Source organism: Camelus ferus, chromosome 3 (assembly GCF_009834535.1).
Source record: "Camelus ferus isolate YT-003-E chromosome 3, BCGSAC_Cfer_1.0, whole genome shotgun sequence".
NCBI lineage: Eukaryota > Metazoa > Chordata > Mammalia > Artiodactyla > Camelidae > Camelus > Camelus ferus.
The window spans coordinates 103,147,718-103,167,078 of NC_045698.1; the positions used below are offsets into that span (position 1 = coordinate 103,147,718).

The following is a 19,361-nucleotide window of genomic DNA, read 5'->3' on the forward strand; positions in this document are numbered from 1 at the left end:
GCAACAGTTCAGATTTAATACTGAACAACATGTCTAGCACATAATAAACACTCAATAACTATTATTTTCATTTTCATTATTATTTTCCAATCTGTGACAGAAAAGTCACTCTTAGGTCTCCAAGTAATTCTGCCCACTACTCCCTGCCCATTCAGCTCCCAACAAACCCACTGCAGTCAACATACCAATTGCTAAATTCTCAAATGGATGAAAACATTCTAACTCACTCCCCACCCCACCTACTTGGGAGTATGAACTCCTGTGAAATCTCTTACAATATCTACTTTGGCTGCAGCCCACCATGAAGTCCTTAAGGCTCTTCACTGGGAAATATCTCTGGATAATGTGATAAGAAAGTCCCAGCCACAGCCATATGGTAGCAATGCATTGGCAAGTCTCCTATAAGGGGTATTTTGTCAAGATTGTAGTATTGGATCCATGGCAAGAGTTGCCTTTATTTTCTCATTTCCTTTGTTTAAGGTGCTGAGTCAGACCGAGATGACCCTGTTCGAAAATCCAACTCACTGGACTCCATTCATATTTTGTTAAGGTTGAGCTGATTCTGTGCAGCTCCTGGAGGAGTGCTGTTTGCCAGCTGTCCTGAGATGAATCCTTAGAGACTGATGCTCTCCCCACTTCTAGACTCTTACCTTTCAGGGACGACAGTGTCTTAGAGGTTCTGTGGCTTTGCCTAATGAGCGGCAGCCAGATACCTGTCATTTGCGAAACTCAGACAACTATGCAACTCTGAGAACTGTCCCTGGTAGACACTAGTCATCACCAAAGGTCACAGGGCTAGATGCAGAGGCAGAAGCATCATAGGACACATTGTTTAGCCTAGTACTTAGATCTTTTTTTTTTTTTTATGTAATTGGTACAATACTATCTTGGTGAGATAAGTTGACTTTTCAACAGTTTGCAGCCGCTGAACTTGCCTTCTGCATCAAAGACATTGGGAGATTAAGTTCCTATGATGTTCACAGGCCTCAGAATATTGCTCCTGTCCATCTATCTGTCCATGCATCCATTCATCCACCCATTCATTCAACAAATATGTATTGAAGACATGATGTTAGGCGCTATGACAACAAACAGCAACATCAACAGTAACGGTAAAGAGTGTCCTGGAGGAGTTTAAACTTTAGAAGCGAAAATAATCCCTGTGACAAATATGTTCGAGTGTCACATGGGGGATGGGAGAAGAAAATGGTGTGGCCGTGAAGTGGCACTGTGAAGCACTGGGACAGCACGTCCAAGAGAAATAAAATGCGGGCCACACATGCAATTCCAAATTTTCCAGTAAGTACATTAAAAAGCATAAAAATAGATAAACAAGATTATACTGTATAGCACAGGGAAATATACACAAGATCTTATGGTAGCTCACAGTGAAAAAGAATGTGACAAAGAATATATGTACGTTCATGTATAACTGAAAAATTGTGCTGTACACTGGAAATTGATACAACATTGTAAACTGACTATAACTCAATTAAAAAAAGCATAAAAAGATTACTATTGCTTTTCATTATTTTAGTAATTAAATCATTTCATATTTCATTTAACCCAATATAACCAAAATATCATTTTTATGTGTAGCCAATATTAAAACGTTACTGATGAGCTATGTGTACATTTTGTGTGCTAAGTGTTCGAAGTCTGGTGTGTGCTTTACACTTACAGCACATCTCAAATGAAATAACCACACCTCACAGCAGCCACACATGTGGTGACATCACTGGATAGCACACCTCCAGCAAGTTCAAAAGAAGGAACAACTGCTTCCCGAATAGAGGAAAATGGAATCAGAGAAATTGATTCATGAGGAATCTGGATATCTGAGTTGAGTTCTGGGATAAGTTTGCTCCTGAGCACCATGTCCCACCCTGCAGGAAAAGAATGCCTTTCTCAGTATTTTGTGAGCTTCTGATGAGCTTCTATGTTTGTATTCCTAAAAGTGAGCCTAGCATATATCCAACCTAGTGTTACAGTCTTTACCTACTGAATAAACATAAGAAAGAAAAATAAAAACAGCTGCCTTCCACTTGCTAGACCCCACGTTGGTATTTTACATACATTCTCTCTAACACTTAAAATGTATTCGCAAGGAGCCACTAATATCTCTATTTTATAGGATAGGAAGCTAAAGCACATGATCAAGCACATGTAGTTAAATGAGTCCCCAAGATCCAGAGCTAGGAAGAAGGGAGGGGGAAGGGAAGGTGCAGACAATAGGAGAGAGAAAATACAGAGGGAGGGATGAGGGCAGACTACAGCATAGGGTTAAGGTAGGGCTGGAAACAGGACCCAGGGTATGTGAAATGTCTGCTCTCTGCCCCATCCTCATAGTGTGTTTGTGTGTGCGTGTGTGTTGTATTAACATATTTATGACTAACATGTACTAGCTTGTCTAACAAATCTTAAACAATTCCTTATATATTATCCTTTGGACCTCCATTCTGTCTCTCCTGATAAGATTTCCTTGAAACAAGAAACAAAAGCAAAATGCTAGTTCCCAAAGGCAAAGGACATTTTGGGAAGTGAGGATTAAAGAAATTCTAGTCAGAGGGTGCATTAGAGATTTAGCCAATCTTCCCCACTCCACCCTCTTAGCATTTCCGGTAACTGGCTATCCATCCTCCCAAGCCCGTCCCTTGCACTCTTTGATAGGCTGAACACCAGAAGATTGCTGCACGTACTGATCTCCAGTCTCCCTCTGTATAACTTCTAATTAGTTAGGAGCTGGTTCTACCAGTGCCCTATACAATACTCTTCTTCAGACAGATATCGCTCACCTCATCTCTTCCATGCTAGTGGGGGTGGCAGAAAAGCAATTTTATTGTTTTTTATGCAGCTCTTGAATTTAAAAAGCATAGATTCAAATTGAGTCCTAAAAAAATGTAGATTCAATTTCTAAAAAATTAAAAATCACATATTTGTGTCAGCTGGGAGTTAGTGTAAGAACTAGAGTTTGCCCCCGTAAAACTTAGTATCTTCTCCTTTTTACTATAGCTTAGGAAAAGGCTTTTAAATCTGCTGACCATGCGATACAGTCATCGGCAACCCGGAGAGCCAGGATTCTATTAAAAACAAGACTGCAAACTGGAACAATGAAACATGATAAAATTCTAACTTGCTGACCTCTTGGCAATGTTTGGACAGCCACTAACCCCTTACCCTGCGAAGAGGAGGAGACAGAGACTAAGATGCCAATGGTGTCGCCGTTTCGGCAATTTTATTCACCCTTCTTTCCAAGTGTTTATTTTTGCTTCCTTAGGGTATCAGGAAGACTGTGTTCTAACAGCTCTCAGTTCCTGGCGGAGTTGTTGCCAGGAAATCAAGTTTATCTTTAGCATCATCTCTGGGCAAAAAGCACAGAGGAAAATGATATTTGGGGCCAAATGCTGAATACTTGAGTCTTATGGAGCCTGAGTTGAAAGAGAAAAGAGCTCAAATGAAAAGCTGATTATGTTGATTCTGTTTTTTCTCTACAAGAATTTCTAATTTCTATTTAGAGAAGAGTCAGCAGTGGAAAGAGTATGGGCTTCAAGTACCAACAACTTTGGGTTCAAACTCAGACTGGGTCCATGGCTGCCCGATTGAGAACTCTTGGATAAATTTTATTCAACAAACATTTAGTTGAACGATTCCTCTGGACCAGACACTCAGATCTCACACAACTTACTTAATGTCTAAGTAAATTATTTACCTCTCTGAAATGCTTTCTTCATCTAAAAGAAGAAAATGCATTACTATTTGCAGGGTTCTTTTGACAGTTACCTGAGATAACAGATGTAAAATTATTCAGCTCAGTGCTTAGGTAAAGTTGTTGCTTGACAAATCTTAGTTTCTTTTCTTTGTTTTTAGAATAACCAAATTAATCTCTCCTTTGAGTCAACTTGTGATTTAAAAGTACAGCTCCAGGACATAACCAAAAATTAAAACCAACAGAAAGTTTCATGAAACCTAGACACTACCCAAATACCCCACGTATTTTGGGAGGTTCATCAACCATGACAGTCACACTTCAAAAATTAGTCTCAGATTCTACCACTTCAAATAGTCCTTCAGACTTGTTTTATGCAAACGAAAAACAAATTGCCTTTCTCTTCAATTACCAGTAAATATGGTATATGTAGCATAAAAATCAGAGCTACAAATGAGGCTGGAATATTAGAACTGCTCATTCAAAATTATCTTTTGATGGCCTATAATATGGGAGACATTGCAATGGAATTACAGTCATAAAAGAACCACATGTGTCCCTGACCTGATGAAGCTTACTCTCTAGTGGGAGAGATACAATATATCCGCCCTCTGGGAGACTACAAGCAGGAAAAGAAGACAAACATGCATTAAATAATAGCAGCCAATATTCTGTTTCATAAGCACTAAATTATGAATTAGAATCTCTAATACAGGAGTTCAGAAGAGAGGACTTAGTGAAGGAGGACTTTGGGGAAAAAAGTGGGATTTGAACTGAGATTTTCGAAGACTAGGGAGGATTAGTCAAGGTCTTCTATCCTCCCTGTACATAAAAATTGAATGCACCGAAACTCAAAGCAGAAGCTAGATGCAACAACACCTTTTTCTGAACACACGGAGTTCTCTTTCCTCCTTAATTACTCACTAGTACAAATTCTACCTGGTTCCATCTCATCCAAAGGGCAGCAGCATTAGCTACTCTTGGGTAAGACGTTAGGTATCATTGCAGAATTTTCAGAAGTATATTCTGTGCAACTGGCTCTGTTTCTGCTCACCTGCCTTCCCCTACCCCCACTCCCCCACCCCCCCCAAAAAAAGGAAAAAGAAAAGCCCAGGTTAAATGCACTATTTGTATTTTCAAATTGTGAGAAATCCCCACTCCTACCTCCCAAACTTTCCTGTGGGCGAGAGGTAGTCACAACCCGGGCAGCTAGGGCTGCCCCTCCTACTGGCCAGAAACGGAATCAGATCAGGGAAGGAAGGAAGGGGTTTGATGTTAGAAAGCTCTTAGAATTCTAAATCCTATTTGGACTGGACGGACACCAAGGTGAGCCCTCTGAGATGATGGGGCTTCATCCATGTTTCTGGGCCACGTCATTTTGAAGCCAGAACCACCACGCTCATTTCTCACATGGGAAACATTATTGGCCCCTTGAACACCTCACATCCATGCCTCAGTTATGCTCTGCATATGTATTCACCTCAAATTTCTTTAATCTTGTAGATTAGAAATGCTTGATCAGCCACTGAGGGATGAACTTCATGGGAATCTATGATCTCTCTGAAACTATATGGCCTATAGTAAGTTTACGGCTTTTTTAAAAGCATTTTTGTCCCTGTGGATAACCTTAGATTTCATCAAATTTTCATCAGATTTTCAAAGGGCTTCATAAGGCCTCCTGACTCCACTCCTCCCAGAAAGTTTAAGAACCTGTACTTTAAATATACTAGGGTCAAATTTCTATTTATATCATTTCCAAATGGCTACGTTCCAACCATAAGTCAAAGAGAAGGAAAAAAACATGTCAGTGTTTCTTATCTGCTAATAACAATCAAGTACTAACTGTTGGCAAGTTTGGCTCCTAGATTCTCAATCAGAAAATTAGATCAAAATAATTTTTAAGTGCAAATTTTTTTTTCTGTCCTTAATGTTTAAAAGTTACCCAGGTGTCAGACTCCGTGAATAATGACCAAGATGGGTCTTGAATCCATCATTTTTATTAGCTATTTAATGACACTTGGTAGTGTACTGAGGACTGTTCCCAGAGAAGTACATAAACCCAGTTACTTTGAGGCTTGTAATCAAACTGCTTTATCATAAGAGAGATTATGAAACTGCCCCCCTTCCCTGAGCAGGGCTGGAGTACAGCGGATGAGGTTTTAAACAGTCCCAAGGGAAATGGAGTCCCAATGACCCTAGATCCTATTTCACGCATTCCTGAAAAGGGGGCATTATATTGGATTGGAAGGTCAGAGAAGTCACTGGAGTTGTCTCATAAGAGAAAAAAGCACAAGTTAGAAGATAAAATCTCATTGTCCATTTTAACCACGACTGACCATGTAACACTCCACTTCTCAAAGCCTCTGCTTACTCTTTTATGATTTGGAGATAGTTCTGCTTGTTTCATTTATTTTACAGAATCATCATGACCATGAGATAAGGATTTCAAAAATAATATTAAAATATTCCCAAATGCCAGACAAATAAAAGGCCATATTCTTCCCTGGCGTCTTTGGATTCTTGCGCCTCCTTCATCCACACTAACAAACTTTTGGCAGGACCCCCACCAAGATGTCACTATGCGTCTGCAAGCATTCATTTTAGGAACAGCCAACCATGTATATCTATAAATCCAGAAAGCACAGAAAGGAAGACTTACCTGCCTAGCTCCACTCTGTGCAACTTAATTTTTGGTACAACAAATTGAGATGCCATTCACAAAGTACCCTGGACACTGAAAAACGTAATTTCATTGCAAAGAAAAGCCCAACAAAGCCAGCTGGATTTAGCTCCTATATGTCTTTCTTTTCATCACTTTGCATCTATAAACCATCATATAGCCTCCATAAAACTTCTACATACCTAATTCCATCTTTCTCTCATTAGTAACATTGTGAGGCATAGAGAACAAATTTTCTTCCATCTTTCACTTAACTGAAATTTTACCGTTTGCCTCCACAGTGATCTGAGGTTAGGTCAGTCTTTATATTCAGCAAGTCCTTTCACCTAAGATCCTTTCGATTTCAGAGCACTTATAATAATATTCAAGCTCCTCACTATGATTTATTAAGTCCCAGAAGACCTGGCCTCTGACCACCTCTGCAGAGTCATTTCATGCCCCTCTCTCCTCCCTTCAACAACCTTCAGCCATACCCATTTTCTCAGGATTCCTTCAAGAGCCTCAGTGCTCTTGCACATGCTATTTCCTCTACTTAATCTACTCTACCCAATTTTTTTGTGTGGCTGATTCATTTTCATCCTTTATTTCTCAGCTTAGGTCAACTCAATTGAGATTATTTAAAGCCATTCCACCATGGGTACCCAGTATCTCAGTCTCTCTCATTTGTTTTCCTTTTTTTCTTCTTCTTCTTTTTCTATTTACTTATTTATTTTCACTGAAGTAAAGTTGATTTACAATATTATATTAGTCCCCATATGTACTACATAGTGATTTAGCATTTTTAGAGATTATACTTCATTTAAAACTATTACAAAATAATGGCTATATTTCTCTGTGGGGTACAACATCTTCTTGTTGCTTATTTATTTTACACCTAGTAGTTTTTACCTCTTAATCCCAGACTGCTATCTTGCCTCCCCCAACTTTCCTCCTCTCCCCATTGGTAACCATTAAACTTCTCCTTATCTGTGAGTCTGTTTCTGTTTTGTTACATACATTTGTTTTATTTTTTAGATTCCACATATAAGTGATATCACAGTATTTGTCTATCTGACTTAATTCACTAAGCATAGTAGTACTCTCTAGGTCCATCCACATTGTTGCAAATGATAGAATTTCATTATTATTTATGGCTGAGTCATATTCCATTGTGTATGTGTATACACATACACCCCCCCATACACACACACACACACACTCCATCTTTATCCATTCATCTATTGATGGGCACTTAGGTTGCTTATCGGGGTACATGCATCAATTGAAATAATTGTTTTCAAGTTCTTTGGAAATTCCTGGAGTGGAATTGTTGGGTCATATGGCAGTTCTATTTTTAATTTTTTGAGGAATCTCCATACTGTTTACTACAGTGGCTGCACTAATTTACATTCCCACCACAGTGTACAGGAGTTCCCTTTACATCCTCAACAGTTTTTGTTATTTATGGTCTTTTGGAGGATAGCCATTCTGACAGGTGTGAGGTGATACATCATTGTGGTTTTGATTTGCATTTCTCTGATGGTTAGCAACAATGAGCATCTTTACATGTGCCTGTTGGCCATGTGTATGTCTTCTTTAGAAAAACGTGTAGTCAGGTCTTCTGCCCATTTTTTAATTGGGTTGTTTTTCTGATATTGATTTGTATAAGCTGTTTATATATCTTGGATATTAACCTCTTATTGGTCATATAATCTGCAGTATCTTCTCCCATTCAGTAGTTTGTCTTTTCATTTTGTTGATGGTTTCCTTTACTGTGCAAAAGCTTTTAAGTTAAAATGTCCATACTACCTGAAGCAATCAACAGATTTAATGAAATCTCTGTCAAAATACCCATGACATTTTTCACAGAGCTAGAGCAAATAATCCTAAAATTCATGTGGAACCACGAAAGACCCTGAATTGCCAAAGTAATATTGAGAGGAAAACAAGACAAAACAAAACAAAACAAAACAAAACAAAACAAAACAAAAAACAAAGCTGGAGGAATCATACTCCCTGACTTCAGACCATACTGCATAGCTATGGTAATCAAAACAGCAAGGCACTGGCACAAAAACAGACATATGGATCAACAGAACAAAATAGAGAGCCCAGAAATAAACTCACACACCTATGGCAAATTAATCTACAACAAAAGAGGAAAGAATATATAATGGAGAAGAGACAATCTCTTCAATAAGTGGTGATGGGAAAACTGGACAGCTACACATAAAATAATGAGGTTATAACATTTCTTCACACTATACACAAAAATAAACTCAAAACGAATTAAAGACGTAAATGTATGACCTGAAACCTTTAAACTCCCAGAAGAGAACATGTGCAGAACACTCTTTGACATAAATCAAAGAGTGCTTTTTGGATCTGTCCCCTAAGGCAAAAGAAGTAAAAGCAAAAGTCATTTGTTTTCATCACAGCATAATTTATGATTACTTCACTTACTGGATTTTGTTTTGTTTTTGCCTTTCTCCCTGACAACATGGTAAACTTCATGATGGATAGGAACCATGTGGGGTCAGCTCAAAACGAGAACTGCAGTGTGTAAACCAGCACTCAGAGAGGAGATGTTGCAATACCATACAGTGGGCATTAGGTAACTACTTACTGAGTGAAAGAAAGGGGCAATTTGGATACATGTGGTCAAGTCTGTACCCCATGTGCACATATTAAGGCAGAAATATTAACTAACTTGCCTGCAGAAATTTTGCCAGTAAGCATAAAGCTAAAAAGATTTTCTGACTAGGAGTTGGAAGTTCTAGATCTGAGCTATCCAATATGGTTAGCCACTAGCCACATGTGACTACTGCACACTTGAAATGAGGCCAGTCTGAACTGTGCATGCCAAACATGCTTTGAAGACAAGATAAGAAAAAGAACATAAAATATCTAATTCATAATTTTTATCTTGATCATATCATGTGGCAATGACAATTTTTCAGTTGGCAAATAAAACATTGGTAATACTGGTAAATAAAATGGTTTATTAAAATTAATTTCACCTGTTTTATTTTTTAAATGTGGCTATTAGAAAATGAAAATTACATATGTGGTTTGTATTATATTTCTATTGGATGATGCTAGTCTAGGGCACTTCAGAGTTAATCTGATTGGCTATGCTTGTGACTTTTTAAAAAATTATCTACCATGGTATATATTAGGGATGAAAAATATGTAGATGTTTCAAAGTCACTGCCTAAAATTCTTAATGTTATCCTACTTAAAAAAAAAAAAATCGTATGTAGGCATTAGGAAATTTTCCAGGCATCATACTCTGTAATACATCTGACTCAAAGGCAGAAAAACTTTCACTAAATTGTTCAAATAGTTCTTGCCCTATTGTTGGCCTTCAAACTCTTTCACTCTCCTTTGATAGTCACTACCATGATCTCTCACCTGTACAACTGAAATAGCTTCCTAACTGGTTTTCCAACTGATTTTTTTTCACATAATCGTGATCATAAGAGTACAAATTTTATATTGACCCCAGGATAAAGTCCAAATCCTTAATCCAGTCTTCAATTCCTGACATAATGCTGGGAAATATTTACCTCTCCTCTTCCTCCCTCCTTGACTATTTACCTCTCCTCTTCCTATTTACCTCTCCTCTTCCTCCCTCCTATTTACCTCTCCTCTTCCTCCCTCCTATTTACCTCTCCTCTTCCTCCCTCCTTGACTCCACCCTCCAACCCTTCCCAACACTATAAAGTTCTGTAAAGATGCCATGCTTCCTTCAACTTTTGGATCTTTGCTCCTTCTGCTAGAGCCTACATCCATCAACCTCCTTTCATCTCGTCAACTCTAATCCTGTGCTCAGTTTAGAGTTAGAGAAGACCTCTGTGTCTGGTGTGTAAGATTCAAGGCAAGGGCATCTCCTGGCCTCCAGGAACTTTTTCTTGCCGCCACCGCCACCACCGCCGCCGCCACCACCAGTGATGGAGGGTTTGACATGGCAGGCACATGCAGGCACTCTCATGATTACCCCACTGCATCTTCACCATAGACCTGTGAGCTACAGCAGCAGTAGAAGCTGACATGTATCTACTGTAGCCTGCCAGAGCTTGTTCTAAGCACTTCACAGTATTACCCCAGACTGAGGACAACTCTCTGAGATAGGTACTATTATTATTCTATTTACTGATGAGCAAATAAAGCCCAGCTAGGTTTTCTGTATCACCCAGCTCTGTTGCTGGGGATTTGCGCTCCTGTAGTTTGACTTCATAGTCTCTGTTGACTCAGGCCAGGTTTCATCACCATTTTAGAGATGAGGAAACATATGAGAAGGGTCAAGTAAACTGCCCAAAGTGGTCAAATCAGGATCCCAAGGACCCGTTAGATGCCCCGTTATTTCTCTCAATCTATACACCCTCCTTCATTATACTTGTATTACAATTGCCTACTAGCTTACTGGCTTCCCTTATTACACTACAAGCTTCTGATTCTTTAATTTTTATACGCAGCTTTAGATTTACAGAAAAATTAAATAGCACAGTGAACTCCCAAATACATCTTGCAGAGTTTTCCCTACTATAAAAAGCTTATGTTACTGTAGTACATTTGTTATCATTAATGAGCCAATATTGATAAATTATTATTACCAAAAGTCTATACTTTAATTCGTATTTCCTCAGTTTTTACCTAATGTCCTTCTTCTGCTTGAGGATCCCTGTGGGATACTATGTCACACTTAATTGTCCCATTTCCTTAGGCTCCTTTCATTGGGGCAGTTTTTCACAGTTTTGAGGAGTGCGATCAGGTAGACTGTAGGACACTCCTCTATTTGAACTTGTCTGATGTTTTTCTCCTGATCGAAGACCACAGAGGTGGAGTGCCATTTCCATCACATCCTCTCAAGGGTGCCCACTATCAGCATGACTTAGACTGTTCACAGGGACCTTATCACTAGCTGAGGTAATGTTTGTCAGGTTTCTCCCCTGCAAAGTTACTCTTCCTGCCCCTCCCCTGCCCTTTTCCCTCATCTTTACTCTTTAGGAAGAAGCCTTTATGAGCAGCTCACACTGAAGGAGTGGGAAACTATGCCCACTTGCTATGCCCCTTGAGGCTGGGTCATCTTCATCATTTATCTGGCATTCTATGTGGGAGAGTCTTCTCTTCCCTCCCATTTACTAATTTGTTCTGTCATTTATTTATATCAGTACGGATTCATGGGTATTTATTTAATGCCTTGAGATATAATCCAATACCACTTAATTTTTTTGCTCAAATTATTCCACCTGAGCCACTGAGAACTCTTTCAGTTGGCTCCTGTGTCCCTATGACATACTCCCATCAATGTAGGTCTTTTTCTTTCTTTTTCTTTTTTGAGCACTTCCTTACGTTTTGGCACTGTAAGAGCCTCTGGCCTCATAACACATACTGCCTTCCACAGTCCCCAAATCAGATATTTCTCCAAGGATTTCTGATTCCTTTTATTGGAGAATGGTTTTAGAAATCAAGATCTGGGTGCTAGGTGTGCCTGTTGCTACTGGGGTGTCGTTTCTTCCAGGTTCTCTCAGCTGACACAGAAAGAAATACATGTAAGTATACAAACGCACACACACGTATATATAAACACACAATTATCAATACTTCTCTGTGTAATCATGCGTGTCTATATAGTTAAACGAGAGTTCTTTCTGATGTCTCCAACTCGAACTCATTACCAGATGGACCACTCTGACCTGCCCTTGCTTATCTGTAAATTCCCACTCCAACAGTGGGCAATGATTCTAAGCTTCTTAAAGGCATCACTAGTCCTTATTCATGGCTGTACCTCAAGTATAAAGTATAGTGCGTGGCATGTATAATGCACATGTTGACTTACTGCTGAGTTTACCCAATAGTTTCAATTCTGGAAAGGACCACAGATGATTTTGCAAATGTTACTAAATGTGGACTGCAAAGACTAAAATCACAACAATCTATTAGGGCAACAGTACAAGAGGGTGCACCAACAGAGGTCTGATTTAAGTGTGTTTATTCAACTCTGTAAAGGGAAAAATGACAGTAATACATCTAAGCTATGAAAAAAGGATTCAGGCTTCCCTGAAAGGGATTCAAGTGGCATAAAATGGTTTGTTTCTCCACAGCAATTTACATTTATTAAAATAGATAATAGGCATAATCATTGTCAAAATACAGCTTCCACCCTGTATAATGTCTTAATATATTCTCGAAGTTCCTGACAAATAGGCACAAAGCCATGGAGGATTAGACTCTAAGTGGGGGATCACTCTAATAGCACAGCAGAAAAACCAATCTCACAATTCTGGGAAGGAAAATAAGACCTGCGAACAGCCTTTGAAGGCGAAGGGTAAAGTACAAAGGGAAAGATGCTAAAGTGATACATCAGCTGGAAGGGGACTGGGCGCTAATGTGACACTCTGCATTAACAATGCTAATTTATGTCTGGGTGAGTGTGTGTGCATGACACAGAGGAGATTTGAAGAGGTCTATATTATACCATGGAGGGGTTCATCTTGAATCTCTCAGAAGAGCATGTGCTTTACATGGGGACTGCCTCACATGGACATATATTATGTAGATTCTATGTCAGTTTCATATAACCAAATCACTTGTTTCTGTAAATCTATTCTGGATCATTTCCATTCTGTCCTTTACATGGCAGCCAGAATGATCTTTTTGAAAAAACAAATTTGGTTGTTGCTCCCCATCTTCCCTACATTTAAACATTTTAACATTTCCCTTGACTCCAAGGATAAAAAGCAGTAAAGTGCTCCTGAACCCTCAAGGCTGTGTCAGGTCTGGCTTCTGTCTAATGCCCACCTTGTGGGAACTCAAGCTGCACGAGTCATCTTTCACCACTCTGAACACATGCTCTCTCTACTGACCCTACGAGGGCCCTCATACCTGCCTGGGTCATCCTGGCATCCCCTCTTCAACACAGCTAACTCCTACTATGGCTTCCAGATTTAGCCCAATCACCTCTTCACCAGGGATGCTCTCCCTGTCCGGGTCACTCTCATAGCACCACAAACTCTTTCTTTCCAGCATGTGTCCCATTTACAACTGTACATTATCTTTCATTAATGTCCTTCCCCAGAGGGCCCTGTTACTCCATATCCCTGGCACCTAATCCCATGCTTGGCACACAGGAAGTGCTCCATAAATATCTGTTGAATAAATGAATGAAAATGATCATATGATCCACCTAAACTATTGCCAAGGATTTCCTGAACATGAAAGCTCTTCTTTGGATTCTAAAGAATATGACAATTCACACTAGGAATTTGATGGGTCACCCTTGTGATGAGTATAAGAAATGTCACTGGTAGGCTCTAGCAGTTTCTAAAGAAATAGGAGATCCCTTTTATCATATGGGTTATGAATGCATTGAAATGGACATTATGTGGAAGTGGACATAAGGGGATGTGGAAAAACAATCCTCTCCAGAAAAGGTCAACCATGGTGCTGATCATCTACTAGTCCTAATTCTTAAGGTCACGTTATCAAGCAATTGTGCTTTGTTTCACAAAATCCCAAATGCTACCATTCAGGCTCTCATCACTGTGCCTGGATTTCATGCAACAAATATTTCCTACGCACATCTATTATGTATCAGGCACTGTGTTAGACCCTGAGATAAATGCCTAGCAAGAGACACAAGGTTGTTAACTTCAAGGGGAGGAGACAGACAATACAGATTGATAGTCCTCTCAGATTAGTGAATTTCAGATATGTGTGTGATTAGTGCTGATGGGGAAAGATGTCACATTCTACATGAGTGAGATCATTCCTACTGTCTCAACATGATCCCAAGTGATCCAAAATCCTCACCGGGACAACCGGCACCATTATTACTCTGTGGCATCATGTAGACCACAGCGTTTGCACTTGATGAAGGATTAAAGGATTCTGTGTTTTAAGGTCATGGTCTCCCATAAGGATTTATATGTATTTACTTCCTCGGGTTAAATAGAAGACTAGGCAAGACACAAGGTGTATCTTTTCTAAAGAGTCATTATAATCCTTCCAAATCTCCAGTGCCGGTTTTGATGTAACCCGAAGGATCAAAGTGCCTTGTTCTCAAAGATGCATATCTCAACAGCACATCTGTTTCATGCCAAGAGAGTCTTCCCTGGGTTTTAGTGATAAGCACTGCAAAGGGCAGTTAACATCACAGAGAATCTGAAAGACACCTATGGAGAGATTGTAAATTTTGCCCCTTAAGTCAAGACTCTCTTGAAAACTATTACAAACCTTAAGGCCTGGGATAGTGTTTGGCACATAACTGGCCCTCAATAATTATGTGTTAAATGTTTGCTGCATGGAATGGAAATACTTGGAGGAAATCAGCTAGTGGAAGCATGGGACCAGAAATTGGAAACAGAAGTTAACTCTAGACCTCACATTTTCCGTCATAACTATGCTGTTCATAATCTAACTTTTTTCATAGGGTTGATACAGAGATGAGCAGGATAATTCACTTGAGAGAGATTTTTAAACTGCATGGAACTCCATGCTGTCATTGTACCTGTCGAGCTGAGGCAAGAGTACTGTGCTGGGTAGCTAGCCTAGAATAAAGGGGAAAAATGGTTTCAGCGATATACGGGCTGCCTTTATTGCCTTGTTAGTAACCCCTCTAATGCCATGGCCGCAGCATGCTGGGAGTCCAAACTGGCATTCCCTGGGGGACATTTTTTGAAGCAACAGAACATGAGATGAGATGGACGGTAGATTTTCTCCCAAATGACACTCATTGTGTTGGAAAGTCCTTAAACGCTTCTGAGATTGTTCATCTCTGTTAATCATGCCACACCCCTCTATGACTGGTCAGCACAAAATGAAATGAAGGTTTGCCAATTATCCAATTCTTTTCAAGGTCTTGGCTTCCAATATGGATAATCCAAAGCTCCAAATGGACTCTAAAAAATTCTGGACTACTCAGTTGACCTGTGAATGTATGTGTGTGTGTGTGTGTGTGTATATATTATCTTTCCTGCCATCACTTTTTTGCCAAGTAGACTGTGATCCTGTCACCGTGATGTTTGACAGTCCCAACACGCTCCTTGGATTTCTCTTCACTCTAATCAGCCATCACATTGTGAACTTAGGACTGTCTGCACTCGTATCACCCAAACAAGCAAGTCCGTGTTGCTGGCCAATGCATTAGCTGTCATTAGGAATAATTGAGAATGTTCGGAGAGAGGCAGTTGCAAACTCTTTGGGCACAAAGAGCATGTCTCCACTACAAAGGGGATGGCTGGCCCCACAATAGGGAGATCGACAATGAACTAAAATAATGAATTCTTCTGCATCGCAGTCCAATTCCAGAGGCTAATTGTTAGTTTGTTTAAGTCCTGCCTGAGGCCCCGATAAGGGGGGAGCTTCCCTTTGGAAGCTTCATGGAGCTAATGTGAAAGGCAAGAATGTGTAATTCAGATATACCCGTGAAATGCAAACAGTTCCATGTATTAATGGTCACTAATGACCTGTAATCAAGCTATGATTTGTTAGGTTAAAAACAAAGATGCAATTAGTTTATTTGTTCAGGAGTGTAAGCAGAAGAATTTATCAATCTGCTGATTGTTCTTCTCCATGGGAGACGCTGGGCTGGAGTAACGTTAGTCTTGAGCTGTGGGACCCCGGGGCTGCCACTGTCTGTTCCTAAGATTCTCCCAGCTTCCTGACCAACCCCTCTTAAGTCTCCTGTCTTCATCAAAAGGGGATGAAGAGGATACTGTTCTGGTGTCCTTTCTCTGTGGCTTTCCCTCTGGCTAAGCAAGCTGCTTCACACTAGTTTTTCTCTTTTTGCTCTCATACTACAGGATAACCGCCCATGGTCTTGTCTGTGTCCCCCACTGGGCCATGAGTTCCTTAACAGAAGAGTCCAGGTTTGTGTACCATATTTTTACATCTCTCGTACAAAGCATGGCACCAGGCACATAGTAAGTGCTCAGTAAATACTTAATAAACCAAGGGATGGATGGCAGACTCCGTTCATACCAACCTGCTGCCACATACCCCAGTATTATTTCTCCTGGGAGCACAATTTGGGCAATCAGAGCTCATCATCCATAATTTCATGTCACATACTGCTATTACACAATCTTAGCCTCACATTAAGAACTCAGTGCAATCTTAACCAAATCTAATGGACCCCATTTCTGAAGAAAGCAGCTTTACTTGTGAAAATAATGCCTTGAATGGCACTTTCATTTTGTTAACACACACACTCATTCATGTCATACCTCACGCTTATTCACAAAGCTACGCACCAAGCTTACAGGTTATAGTCACCAACCCTTTAGCACTTTGAAAAGGGCACCATCTCTTTACTTTCAAAGTGTTTTGCAGAAACATTTGGACCTGATGAGACATGCAAAAAGCCAGTATTCATCCTTGCTATTCTTCCTCAAAACCAGCTCTTAAAATTCTCACTCTGAACTCTTTCCCACTTGTAGCTTTAATGCATCTGGAAATTTTGAGTCTGATGTGATGCAGGCTCGAAAAACATGATCAAATAACCGAATAGTTTAATCCTTCCCTCTCCCTCCCTCTCGGAGGAGGGACAGAGGACATAAAAGTTGGAAGCTCCAGGGAAATCCATTCAAAATCCATCTAGTCTTACCTCACTGAAGTACCACCGCTGAGGACAAACCAAATATAACTCAGCCCTCCAATCAATACCATATTAGAATGCGTTGAAAATGTGACTTGGTTGGTAGGAATGAAAGAAGGGTACATTGAAATTACAACAGGCGTAAGTAAGCTCTTTATCCAAATAGGTCAGACAGAAAAAAATGTAAATTCTTCTATAGCAAGAAAAGAGCTCAACTCCACCTCACACCACAAACACCCCAAGGTATTATTTAAACACAAACCCTGTCTCTTAAGGTCTTATTATGAAACAGCACATTAAGAAATACAACCTTTATAAACATGTAAAGCTAAGGCTGCATAATTCCCTTGGGACACCACCCCTGCTACACCCTTGTCCACTGGCTGATGGAGACCATGCATAAACATGTACACATCATGTAAGTATACACATCTGCTTTGTGTTCTTCCCCCTTCAAGTCTTTGTCCATCTCTTTCATTTCATTTCCTTATGATAAGTATTTATTTGGAAACTCTTCTTTCCCCATTCCTTTTCTTACAAGGAGCTCTCCCCTTCTGAATATCTTATTCTTCACTCTGTCTCCGAATTCTTCCCTACCTCTGTTACAAACTCCACCTCAAGGGAGAATCTCAGCTGATTCTTTTCCTTAAATAAAGATACATAGTTCTCTTGTACTAAATGTTATTCTCCAGGGCCCCAAAACACAGCCAAATGTGGAGGCTGAAAAGCTGAAGAGCCTCCCTGCACAGTTTCAAGCAATCAGTAAAAACAAGCTAGCAGAAGTCTTCACGCTCCCTCATCCCAGCCAGGTGGGACCATTTAGAGGTTATACTGAGAGGGATTCCAAATATTTAACACAGGTTAGAAGTTACTGTTTTTCCTACACAGGGATTTCTAGATCTGCTTCCTAATTCAAAATTACCCTTGTAGTAAGACCTTTCATTCTTCATGAAACACAAAGAAAGAAGTTCATATTGTCTTTCTTCGCCTGCTGATCCCAACCCTTTTCTTTGTTAGAGCAGTCAGTACCTCTGTCTGGTTCACCAGCTTGTTCTACATACTTCTCTGGTATCTATAAAGCAGGGTCTATTCTTATCTGGCCTAATCCCTCTCTCCTGGTAATTTTTGGCTAATTATTACTTGTCTTGGCTGTGTACCGATACATTTCCTCAAAACACGTTCTGAGTTCTCTTAGCTCTTAAAACAGTAAGTTCAACAATGCTTCTTATCTACAATATTTTTTTTTCTCCAAATGTGAATGAGTGAATTTGGGTCTCACAGAACAACTTTTAAGCAACAGGAACTACTCAACACTTCCATCTTGCTATTTTATGAAGAATAGTAGGTATAAATAATTTATACTAATACCTTTGTTTCCATAGGTGCTTTCATCTGGATAATTCATGCTTCATTATTGTGCCACTATTCTCTGTCTTGGGTTCTCCCTTGGGTCCTGTGACAAACACGGGGTTCAGATCCAGACTCCAGGAAGCAATGACGCTTCAACTTTTGTTACCACACACGGGTGCATTACACACTCCCCACGTCCCCCTCTAGAACCTGTGTGTGAGGTGGCTCCTGGCCTGTCAAAGTCCAGGCTAGTGAGGTGACGCCACCAACACTACACGATCTCTCCGTGCTTCAGCCTCCTCAACAGGAAGTGGGCTGCCTTCCGGTTTTGGAGAGGAGTGGTTTTCAAAGGCTTGCTCTGGGCCAGTGGCAGCAGTATCACCTGGGAAACCATTAGAATGCAAACTTTCAGGCCCCATCCCAGGTCTATTAAATTAGAAACTCTGGGGGGAGCCCAGCAATTGGTAGTTAACAAACACTCCAGGTGATTCGAATAACATTAGAGTTGAAAACAACTGACATAGGGCATCTGGGGAGTTTTTGTTTGTTTGTTTGTTTTGGGGAAGGGTTTTGAAGGGGAGGTAATTAGGCTTTTACTTATTCATGTATTTATTTTTTGACAGAGGTGCTGGGGATTGAACCCAGGACCTTGTGCACGCCAAGCATGTGCTCTACCACTGAGCTACACCCTCCCCCCATCTAGGGAGTTTTGAGGAAGCTTTTGGTGAAGAGAGCTATCTTCATTCAGTTAAAGATGGTCATATACCTAGAACTAAGCTTTTGAGGGAAGGCTTCATAGTGGAAGGCTAGGAGAAATGGGCAAAAAAAAAAAAAAAAAAAAAAAATAGAGACTGCTCTGATACACAGAACAACTTTTAAGCAATTGGAACTATTCAGAAACAGGAGCAAGTCATTTGACTGATTACAAGAGGCTCCCTTTCTCTCAAAGTGTTCAGAGGGATGAGATTATACTCCAGCAGAATCCATGAATAAGGTAGTATAAGAACTACTAAAAATAAAGCAAGGTTTTAAAAAAAACAACTAAA

General features: G+C 40.0%; 1 protein-coding gene across 8 annotated transcripts in view; it reads right to left on the minus strand.

Moving 5' to 3' along the window:
* The window catches only part of PPP2R2B (protein phosphatase 2 regulatory subunit Bbeta), a 424,375-nt gene that overhangs the window by 220,646 nt on the left and 184,368 nt on the right, over positions 1-19,361 (minus strand). Inside the window, exon 1 of one of the 8 annotated variants that reach the window (XM_014557233.2) lies at positions 18,334-18,870. The exons of the other annotated variants lie outside the window; for them this stretch is intronic. Within the exon in view, the coding sequence (XP_014412719.1) occupies positions 18,334-18,370 (37 nt within the window). The 5' untranslated portion in view covers positions 18,371-18,870. Of the gene's footprint in view, positions 1-18,333; positions 18,871-19,361 lie in introns of those variants that run through there. 8 annotated transcript variants of the gene reach the window in all.